General features: G+C 47.5%; 1 protein-coding gene across 1 annotated transcript; it reads left to right on the top strand.

The window, feature by feature from the left end:
- Positions 1-4875: 4875 nt before the first annotated feature.
- Positions 4876-9487, top strand: LOC142372486 (E3 ubiquitin/ISG15 ligase TRIM25-like). The gene is made up of 2 exons (XM_075455399.1): positions 4876-5590; positions 8113-9487. The coding sequence occupies exons 1-2, from the start codon at positions 4904-4906 to the stop codon at positions 9157-9159; spliced, it is 1734 nt and encodes a 577-aa protein (XP_075311514.1). The 5' UTR covers positions 4876-4903; the 3' UTR covers positions 9160-9487.
- The last annotated feature ends 2187 nt before the right edge of the window (positions 9488-11674 follow it).

Here is an 11674-nt window from a genome sequence, read left to right as displayed (position 1 = left end):
TCAGTTTTAAAAAAGTCTGGAAAAAGTCTGGAATTTTAATTTGGAAAAAGAGCAAGCACCCTGATACAAGTATGGACTTTTCAGAAGTACGGACTTCTGAGCACACAAGTACGCTCATTGTGCATTTGGAACGGAAGCGTCATCATCGCTCGTGCCACACTGCTTTCTGGGATAGCATGCTGTCTGAAGTATAGACTCTGTACCAGGGCCGTTTCTCAATATGCGTACTTGTCTGTACTTGCGTACTCGTGTACTTCTGAAACGTCATCACCGAAGGACCAAGTACTGTTCCAATTCAAAGTACGCATCCAGACAAGTACGCTCCACATTCCCGGATGTGTTCTTGCTCCGCCCATTTTATCGAGTTTGCTTCTGTGGTGACTTGTGTAGACTTCAGACAGCTTGTGCGGCACGAGAAATGATGACGCTTCCGTTCCAAATGCACAATGAGCGTACTTGTGTGCTTGTGGGCTCAGAAGTCCGTACTTCTGACAAGTCCATACTTGTAAGCACACGAGTACGGACTTGCGTACTTGAGTATTGAGAAACGGTCTCTGTACAGGGAAAAAGCTTCACACAGCACTGGTGTTATGCCGAGAAGTGCATCCCCTGCTGGTCCTGCTTTAAAGAGTCTGGAATGGAATGATATAACTACATCATACATGTGTTTATCTGATTGAATGCACACATAGGTAGAGGGCAGAAAGCAGCACTCAAGCCGGGTTTTTTTTCTATGTTGAACATAGAAGATTGGAGGAACCATTTGTGTCTACTAGCTGGGTGGGATTTCACAGCTAATTTGCATGTGGGTTTGACTGAAATGAAGAGCTAGCTACAAGGAAAATGTATCACAAGGTAGACACAGAAGTCATTTGGTGTGTTTTGCTCTTGTTTTAAAGATGGCGGACCTGACATGTTCATGTTTTTGTATGTGAAAGCATGAAATCAGGTTTTGTAAGCAAAGGATATTAAACTATGACAGACGTGGAGTCTGTGTAATTTGATACATGCACTATATTACCAAAAGTATTGGCTCATCTGCCTTTACATGCATATGAACTTCAGTAACATCCCATTCTTAATCCAGAGGGTTTAATATGACGTCGGCCCACCCTTTGCAGCTATAACGGCTTCAACTCTTCTGGCCACGCTTTGCACAAGCTTTAGGAGTGTTTATGGGAGTTTTTGACCGTTTTTCCAGTATCTGTGAGCTCAGACACTGATTATGTTGGACAGAAGGCCATGTCTTTATGGAGCTTGCTTTGTGAACTGGTGCAGCAGCCATGTTGGAACAGGAAGGGGCCATCCCCAAACTGTTTCCCCAAACTGTTTCCCCCCAAACTGTTTCCCCCAAACTGTTTCCCCAAACTGTTTCCCCAAACTGTTTCCCCCCAAACTGTTTCCCCCAAACTGTTTCCCCAAACTGTTTCCCCCCAAACTGTTTCCCCCCAAACTGTTTCCCCAAACTGTTTCCCCAAACTGTTTCCCCCCAAACTGTTTCCCCAAACTGTTTCCCTCCAAACTGTTTCCCCCCAAACTGTTTCCCCAAACTGTTTCCCCAAACTGTTTCCCCCCAAACTGTTTCCCCCAAACTGTTTCCCCCAAACTGTTTCCCCCCAAACTGTTTCCCCAAACTGTTTCCCCCAAACTCCATCCATCCATCCATTATCTTCCGCTTGTCCGGGGATCGGGTCGCAGGGCAGCAGCCTAAGCAGAGAAGCCCAGACGTCCCTGTCCCCGGCCACTTCCTCCAGCCCCCTTTTTAAAGAGGGGCACCACCACCCCGATCTGCCAGTCCAGAGGCACTGCCCCCGATGTCCACGCGATGCTGCAGAGGCGTGTCAACCAAGACAGCCCCACAACATCCAGAGCCTTGAGGAACTCAGGACGGACGTCATCCACCCCCGGGGCCCTGCCACTGAGGAGTTTTTTAACCACCTCAGCCCCAGAAATGGGAGGCCCCACGTCCGAGCTCCCCAACTCTGCTTCCTCATCGGAAGGCGTGTCGGTAGGATTGAGGAGGCCCTCGAAGTACTCCCTCCACCGACTCACGACGTCCCTAGTTGAAGTCAGCAGAGCCCCGCCCTCACCATACACGGTGTTGACGGTGCACCACTTTCCCCCCCTGAGCCGCCGGATGGTGGACCAGAATCTCTTCGAGGCCGTCCGGAAATCGTTCTCCATGGCCTCCCCGAACTCCCCCCAAGCCCGAGTTTTTGCCTTAGCAACCACCGAGGCCGCGTTCCGCTTGGCCTGTCGGTACCCATCAGCTGCTTCCAGAGTCCCACTGGCCAAAAAGGCCCGATAGGACTCCTTCTTCAGCTTGACGGCTTCCCTCACCACTGGGGTCCACCAGCGGGTTCGGGGGTTACCGCCACGACAGGCACCGACCACCTTACGGCCACAGCTCCGGTCGGCCGCCTCAACAATGGAGGCACGGAACATGGCCCATTCGGGCTCAATGTCCCCCACCTCCCCCGGGACATGGCTGAAGCTCTGCCGGAGGTGGGAGTTGAAACTCCTCCTTACAGGGGATTCCGCCAGCCGTTCCCAACAGACCCTCACAGTACGTTTGGGCCTGCCAGGTCTGACCGGCTTCCTCCCCCACCAGCGGAGCCAACTCACCACCAGGTGGTGATCAGTTGAGAGCTCCGCCCCTCTCTTCACCCGAGTGTCCAGGACATACGGCCGCAAGTCCGACGATACAACCACAAAGTCGATCATCGAGCTGCGACCTAGGGTGTCCTGGTGCCAAGTGCACATATGGACACCCTTATGCCTGAACATGGTGTTCGTTATGGACAGTCCGTGACGAGCACAGAAGTCCAACAACAAAACACCACTCTGATTCAGATCGGGGGGGCCGTTCCTCCCAATCACGCCCCTCCAGGTCTCACTGTCATTGCCCACGTGAGCATTGAAGTCCCCCAGCAGGACGAGGGAGTATCCCGGAGGAGCACTCTCCAGTGCCTCCTCCAGGGACTCCAAAAAGGGTGGGTGCTCTGAACTGCCGTTCGGCGCATAGGCACAAACAACAGTCAGGACCCGTCCCCCCACCCTAAGGCGGAGGGAGGCTACCCTCTCGTCTACCGGGGTGACCCCCAATGTACAGGCGCACAGCCGGGGGGCAATAAGTATGCCCACACCTGCTCTACACCTCTCACCGCGGGCAACTACAGAGTGGAAGAGAGTCCAACCCCTCTCGAGGAGGCTGGTTCCGGAGCCCAAGCCATGCGTCGAGGTGAGTCCGACTATATCTAGCCGGAACCGCTCAGCCTCGCGCACCAGCTCAGGCTCCTTCCCCAGCAGAGAGGTGATGTTCCACGTCCCAAGAGCCTGCTTCAGTAGCCGAGGATCAGACCGCCAAGGTCCCTGCCTTCGGCTGCCGCCAAGCTCACAAAGCACCCGACTCCCATGGCCCCTCCCACAGGTGGTGAGCCTGTCGGAAGGGGGACCCGTGTCATTTCTTCGGGCTGTGCCCGACCGAGCCCCACGGGCACAGACCTGGCCACCAGGCGCTCGCCGGCGGGCCTGGCTCCAGGGGGAGCCCCCGTTGACCCGCGTCCGGGCAAGGGAACACGGTGTCCATTTTCTTTAATCATCATAGGGGTTCTTGTGAGCTGTTCTTTGTCTGGTCCCTCATCTAGGATCTGTTTGCCATGGGTGACCCTACCAGGGTCAGACTCATTGGGGCACGCAAACCCCCCCCACCACGTTAAGGTGACAGCTCAAGGGGAGGAAGCACTATATGGTAAAATTTAAAAGAGACATAAATACTAATTGCAGTTTCTGTAATGGCCTTCCAGAAACTGTGACGCATCTATTTTGGCTCCGCCCCTTTCACACGAAGGTTTTGGATGGAGTTTAGCAGGTTTATTAATGACCATATTTTAAGGAATTTTTCCTTATGCTGGGAAAATGTTTTATTTTGTTTCTATAGATTCCCCAGAAAGGATGCTAAATGTTTTTTTTTTATAATAAACTTGCTTATTTTCTTTGCTAAATTTTCTATTCATAAATGGAAATTGGCTCATAAAACGCCATGTTTTCCCCATTTTATTAAAGATATAGAACAATATTTTAAATCAATAACAGACTCTACTAATGAAAAGGCTCTAAGGACAATATTTCCATATGTACATCTTTGCATGTTTTCATCTAACACCCCTGGTTGTTTGTTTACATAACTGTCATGTTATGTTGTATACTTCATTCGTTTGTTTGTTGTATATTTATTTCTGTTTAAATAAAGTATATTTAAAAAAAAAAATCTGCTTCAAAATGCCTGTGGCAAGATATTTGTAGATTTATTTTAGATAATATATGCTGTGATTTAGAGCTCCTTCTGCAAAATGTCATTTTTGTTTTTATAAAGAGTGATGCTCCCACTGAAAAAGAATATTTTTTAAATTAATCTCATTTTAATTCTTGCTAAGTATTACATCCACAAATGTAAATTTTGCCAAAGTGAAACCCAATTTTTGTGCTTTCATGATAGAACTCCAGATGTATCTCAAGTCAATTTCCTCCTCTAATAACAAGAAAGCTATCAAAACTATAAATCTAGTCTCCCACTTTGAAATCTTTAACTCAGTGTAATCCTCATTGTTCATGTCCCCTAGTATATTATCTCTCTCTTCATTTATTATTTAAACTACTTATGTGTGTATTTATTTTGGTATGCTTATTTGTTCTTCATTTATTGTTAATGATACTTGTCATGTTTTTGCACTGTTTTTGTATCTTGTAAAGCAAAATAAAGTTGTATTAAGAAAAAAAAATGCCTTTATTTCCTGGAATAAACCAAACTCTTATAACCCCTCCCTCCACTTCCTTCTTTGAAATGGTCCGGCCCCCTCAGCCCGTGCCCCCACCAGTTCTTTCCTCTCTCACTATCACCAACATGGAAATGGCGCAACAAGAAAAACTCTGCTGTTCAATCTGTTTGGACCTAATGAAGGATCCAGTAACTGTTCCCTGTGGACACAGCTACTGCCTGGGCTGTATTAGCAGGTACTGGGGTGAGGAGGATCGGAAGCAAAGCCCCGACTGTCCGCAGTGCAGACAGGCCTTCACCCCGAGGCCGGTCCTGGTGAGCAACACGGTGCTGGCAGAGCTGGTGGAGGAACAGAAGAAGGCAGGACTGCAGGCTGCTCCAGCTGCTGCTCCAGCTGCTACTCCAGCTGCTGCTCCAGCTGCTGCTCCAGCTGCTGCTCCAGCTGCTGCTCCAGCTGCTGATCCAGATGCTGCTCCAGATGCTGCTCCAGCTGCGGAACCCGCAGATGTGGCCTGCGATTTGTGCACCGAAGAGAAGGTGAGAGCCGTCAAATCCTGCCTGCTGTGCCTGGTGTCCTACTGCCAGCAGCACCTGCAGCCTCACTACCACGTGGCTGCGCTGAAGAAGCACAAGCTGGTGGAGCCGTCCGCCACGCTCCAGGAGAGCGTCTGCTCGCACCACAACGAGGTGATGAAGATCTTCTGCCGCACCGACCAGACGTGCATCTGCTACCTGTGCTCCATGGACGAGCACCGAGGCCACGACACCGTCTCTGCTGCGGCGCAAGTGAGCGAGACGCAGCGGGAGCTCCAGGCGAGTAGGGGTGGGCGGAAAAATCCATTCATGTACATATCGCGATTTTTAATGGGATGATTCTAAAAATCGATTTTTCTCCCCCGAATTGATTTTATTACGTCATATCCGTGTCCAGAAAAACTCCATCAATTCATTACATTAAGTTATGTTAAAACTAGCCCACATTTGTGCTGTGTGGACATTTTAATTCATTTTGTAACTGTGAACTTTAAAAAATGCTGTACATGTTAAAGGTAGGGTAGGAGATCCTGGATTTTGAGTCCAGCGAAGCTGCATTTTGAAAATACACAGGTCAAAAGTCCCAACCCTTTTCTTCACTTTCCCCCCGAAGGCACGCCTCTAGAGTACATGAACGCGCACGAGCACGAAGGTGCATGAGCGCTGTTCTGACAGCAAGCATCGATCGTTGCCGTATTTAGTATTTAGTATATGCTAACTATAAGTTTAATAATGCTAGGTGCTAGCCAAGCTGGCTCTAGTTTAGCTTCCTGCCAAGCTTCTGGACGCGTAATTCGTTCACGGAGCAGGGTACGCGCTAGGGATGTCCCGATCCAGGTTTTTGCACTTCCGATACCGATACCGGCCTATCCAAGCATGTATTAAAGTTTAAAATTATTTAGCCTACTAACTTAGTTGTCAGACTCATGTTGAAAAAGGTTTTCCTGTTTATTCAGGGATAAACACAAAATTGACAAAATTATAAATAACAGAAATGGCATCAGCTAACAGTAAAAAGTGCAAATAATACTGTCAACTGTATTAAAAAAGCAAATCACACAAACAACCTGAGTAGAAAATAGTCTATTAACTCAGCATCAGTACTCTGCTCTTGAACAAGTGTAAACCAAGGCTTTTAAAAAAAAATCAGTGCAAATATTATTGTGAACTATTTAAAAACAAAAATGACTTCTACTCCCCAATCTCCTCCACACTTTGCACTCCACCTCTTCATCTGTTTCGTCTTTTAGGGTAAAATAATCCCACACAGCTGACATTTTTACCGTGTTGAAGGTGTGCTGGAAAAAAAACTGGATCGGGAGTCTGGATCGGCATTTTTCCATGCCGGCCGATACGCATTTTTTTGCAAATATCGGCGGCCGATCCAAATATCGGATCGGGACAAGCCTAGTACGCGCACAGGGGGATGGAGGGGGAGGGAGGAGCAGATTGCAGTTTGATAGACGCATCAGAATCCAATCATCGTTAATGGTCCGTTCAGTATGATTGGATACAGTTTTTCCTGGATTGTACGTCCTAGAGGCCACTAAAACTTTTCATTTTTGTGTCAAAACTTTTAATTAATTGGTTGCAATGGGGGTGTGAAGAGTATTTCAAGCAATATGTAAAAAAATTTGCCTGACTACGTCATACTCACGATTCTAGTCAGAATGTGAGTCTGATACCGCTGGATAGAGATTTGAGTATGGGGCGTGTTTCAACCGAACCGGGAGAAAAAATGCCTCTTCGCTCAATTGGATAGACCTACAACCAATCAGAGCAACATAGTATGTGACGTAGATTAAGCGACACACACATGTTGTAGGAAGGACGGCAAAAACATCTTTTCTATCGATAAAAGCCTTTATCGCGTTCCTCTGTTCGTCTTTCAAAACGAATGCAATGTGGAGATCCTGTAGAACAGACTCGATGGCAGAATCTACACGCCCTAGCTCTCCAGCGGCAGCCATGTTTGTTTCAAACGGATTCAAACCAAGCGCTCTTTAGTGACGTAGTCGATAATGTCCAATTCCAGGTCGGGCATAATGATTTCCCAACTGAGCAGAGCCAGACGGAACTTCCCGACCAAAATTTTTATGGGCGGGGCTAAGTTCGGCTGACACCCAAGCTATAAAAAAATGCTCCAGAAAAAGAACCCCTACCCCACCTTTAAAGCGGCAGTTGGCAACTATTTTTTAGTCATATTAGCTTGAACTGTTATGGGATTCTGGAAGTAGAATATTAAATAGGCTGTTTAGGAAAAATAACGAAATCTGTAGCTCCCTCTAAAGCCTGTAATCATGCTTGCAAAAACCGAGCGCGCCCGGCTGTTTTTAACCAATCAAGTTAGGGTGGAGGAATCCTACCTGTCAATCACAGCTTGTGCACACGCTGCTGAGCGTGCGCTCACACTGGTGTGAACTCACGTGCACAACCTCGTCCACAGAGGGGGAGGGGTTTGGGGGGCGATTCAGAGCTTGTTAGAGGTTGGGGGAGGGACCTGAAAGTTGTATCAGTTCGAATTTTCCGACTTTAGACTCGCAATTTTGAAAACTTGCCGACTGCAGCTTTAAGTAGGTCTTTTTGTTTGAGTTGAAATAAATGTCAGCTGCTGGACTGACTGAAACAGACTGATGTGCATCGTTTGTGGGAACGACATTCATTCTAGAAGTGTACGATTCAACTTGTTTGTTTTTTTAAGGAGGAAGAAAATTGCATTTACTGATTATATCGAATCGCAATTCTCAAGAATCGTGATACATATCGAATCGTGACCAGAGCATATCGTCCCACCCCTACAGGCGAGCCGGGCGAGAATCCAGCAGAGAATCCGGGAGAGCGAGACGGGTGTGAAGACGCTGCGGCGGGAGGTGGAGGCCATCAATCAGTCGGCCGACGAGGCCGTGGGGCGCAGTGAGCAGATCCTCACAGACGTGAGGCAGCGGATCAGATCCCGTCAGCAGACTGAGGTGGCCGGTGTGGATGAGGCCAGAAAGCGGCTGGAGCAGGAGATCACCGAGCTGAGGAGGAGGAACGTGGAGCTGGAGCGGCTCTCGCACACAGAGGACCACGTGCACTTACTGCACGGCTTCCGGCTGCTGTCGCGTCCCGGCCGGGCGCCAGAGTCCCCCGACACCGGCGCTGCTTCTCTGAGGTTCGCTGAAGACGCCAAGGCGGCCGTTTCCGAGGCCACGGGTCACCTGCAGGGCATTCTCAGCGAGGAATGGACCAAAACCTCCCCGACTGTACCTGAAGGGAACGTTCTGCTTCCACGAGCAGAACCCGAGACCAGAGAGGAATTTCTAAAATATGCGTGTCCCATCGAGTTAGATGCACGCACTGCAAGCAAGCATATCAGGGTTCAGAATGGCTTTAAAGTAGTATTTCATTACAATAATAGTGAAGTACTTTCTCACCCAGACAAATTCCTTGACTGGTACCAGGTTTTGTGTAGAAAAAGCTTCACTGGACGCTGTTACTGGGAGGTGAAGTGGTCAGGAAGTGTTTTCATAGCAGCCGCATACAAGAACATAAGCAGAACAGGCAGAGAAAGTATCTTTGGAAACAATGATAAGTCTTGGGCATTACAGTGTTTCAAAGATGGTGATTATGAATTCAGTCATAACAACATCAGAACCTCCATCTCAGGTGCTCTGTCCTCCAGAATAGGAGTGTACCTGGACCACAGAGCAGGTGTTCTGTCCTTCTACAGCGTCTCCGACACCATGACTCTGCTCCACAGAGTGCAGACCACCTTCACTCAGCCGCTCTGTCCTGGAGTTGGTTTGTATTCATATGATGCCACCGCTGAGTTCTCTTCTACACCAAAGAAAACAGGAGATGACTAAAATGTGTGAGCAGTCAGAGCAGGGGCCCGTTGCACAAAAGTGGGATACGTTCAGACGTAAGTTACCATGGAGATTTATTCTGTGAAGCTAGCCTGCTCCAGACCAGGCTAAGTTCCAGGATCTATTTAATCTCATTCCTTATCTCAGTCAGCGGTCGCCACAAATGGAAGCCAATATTTATTCCACTGCCTAGAACATATTGTTAAAACATTTAACTATACCCACTATCATTATTGAAACATTTGTGATCATTAATTGAAATCATTTTAGATAACTGATGATTTTAGATGAACCACTAGATAATTTAGTTTCCCACAGACTACACATAAAGTACATCACCATATAAATATAAATGCACATTAGAGAGTACCATGATGTTCCTTTATTGAACAAGGATGAATCAAAGCAAGTAAACCATCAGCTCCTTTCAAAACTGAAGTCACACAGTGCTCTACAAGACAAAAAGCACAGAATCAAAGCATGCAGTTTGAGACAAACTGTTTGTAAAAATGGTAATACAAATAAAATTGCCTTGCCTATACAGCACAAAAACCTAACAAAAATTCCTCTGCCATTGCAGGCCCAACTTAAATCAACATGCATATTAATTAAAATAATTTAACACATATTGGTCTCTGACCAGCCGACCACAGTCGTCATCCGGGAAGATGGCAGGAATGTCCCAGTCTATGAGAGCTGGCACTCTGGGGGCCCTCTCCTTTCTCAGGCAGGCCACATTGTGGAGGACAGCACAGGCCACAGTGATATCACATGCCCTGTCTGGGCTGACTCTCAGGTGGGTCAGACACTGAAAGCGTGCCTTCAGTAGGCCAAATGTCATTTCTATCCGGGCCCTTGTTCTGGCATGGGCATGGTTGTATGCCAGTTGTGCCTCCAGAGGGTCTGCAAATGGAGTGAGCAGAAAAGGCTGGCAGGCGTACCCTCTGTCACCCAGCAATACACCCAGGAATTCACCTGTGAATACAAAATGTTACCATCACAACCTCATAAGTAGTGACATTCTTAACACAGCCATGATGTTAAAAGTGGTTATCAATAGAGGTTCTGTGGCTCACCTTGTGATAGGCGCTGATAGATCTCTGAGTTCCGAAACACTCGGGAGTCGTGGACCGAGCCGGGCCACTTTGCCACAACATTACTGATCAAATAGTCAGCATTGCAGACCATCTGAAATGATAAGATGTTAAACCAATTAATGCACATCACAGGCAATGTACAGTGTTCATTAAATAACTTTATCAAAAGTCATGTTCACCTGTACATTGATGCTGTGGAAGTTTTTCCTGTTCACAAAATCCCCCTCATGGCCACCTGAGGGGGGTTTTATTTTGATGTGTGTGCAGTCCACTGCACCAATGACATTGGGGAAACCTGTAATACGATGCAATGAGTATCTTACGCTGAATGTTAACATTGTAATTGTAACTGTAATGGCATTTGCTGGCGTTGCTTGCTTGCGCTTGACTCAAACACATGAGAAGCTATACAGAATCATACGCGGCGGACAGCACAGCTTTATGCCAATTACGCACACAGGCTCCACACCTCCACACGCATCGCGTCTGCAATCATAACTCATCAGGGGAAATCACATTTTGCCAATATTTCCCAAATCATGTTTTCGGGGGGGTCTCGTGTCAGTTTCAGGGGGTCTCGGATCCCCCGAGTCCCCCGTAGTTCGAACACTGCCTAATTGTGATAATTTCAGTGGAGTGGTGAGTGTGTATTTGTGCACTACTTACGCATTCAGGCGGTCAGCAATGGTTTGCCACGCTTGCTCCCTTTGTTTTTTAACTGTGGAAGTATTTCCTTTTTGTTTTATTTTCTCTGTCACCTCTTCATATGCTTCCATTAATAATTATTGCTCCGCTGGGGAGAAATACGCCGCCCTTGTTGCCATGGTGAATCAGTGAATCTATGATCGATCGTGGGGTCTATTTAAGAAAGCCGTGTGCAGCACTTATCCAGGATCGCTTTCACCTGGCTTAATGAATCCGTGTCTGCTCATCCTGGATTGGCCTTTGTGCAACCAACTAAGCCTGGGCGCCATGTTTTGGATTCCTTGAACCTGGCTAAGTAACTCATCCTGGATGTCTAAATCCTACTTTTGTGCAACGGGCCCCTGGATGTCAGACTGACTGACGATCCCTACATTTTTTTATGTGTACTGTTTCCCGTGCTGTCCTTTTTATTCAAGCTTTGGTTTTCATTCGTGCACTTTTTTTTTAATAGACTTTCTTTATTGGAAGCAATTTCACAGGTAGCAACGTAGCAGTACAGCGCAACAGAGAAGCCTTCCATTCTAACCATTCTTCCTCTCAAACTTTAGATGCAAGAGGCTGCAGGGGGGAACCAAATAGGGCCAAGAGGGGATCCGGAGAAATAGTAGTGTTGTAAGCTGTGCTAAGAGTTTTAAAGATTTTAGACCAAAATGTGGCGAGCCTGGGCGAAACCAAAACATATGTTAATGGTCGGCTGGGGATTGTTTGCACCT

This window comes from Odontesthes bonariensis, chromosome 22, assembly GCF_027942865.1.
Source record: "Odontesthes bonariensis isolate fOdoBon6 chromosome 22, fOdoBon6.hap1, whole genome shotgun sequence".
Classification (NCBI taxonomy): Eukaryota; Metazoa; Chordata; class Actinopteri; order Atheriniformes; family Atherinopsidae; genus Odontesthes; species Odontesthes bonariensis.
This window is presented reverse-complemented; position numbering and strand designations above follow the sequence as displayed.

Coding starts and splice junctions, on each gene's coding strand:
- LOC142372486 (XM_075455399.1), top strand. CDS start 4,904: ATGGAAATGGCGCAACAAGAAAAACTCTGCTGTTCAATCTGTTTGGAC. Junction 5,591..8,112: donor AGACGCAGCGGGAGCTCCAG/GCGAGTAGGGGT, acceptor CCACCCCTACAG/GCGAGCCGGGCGAGAATCCA.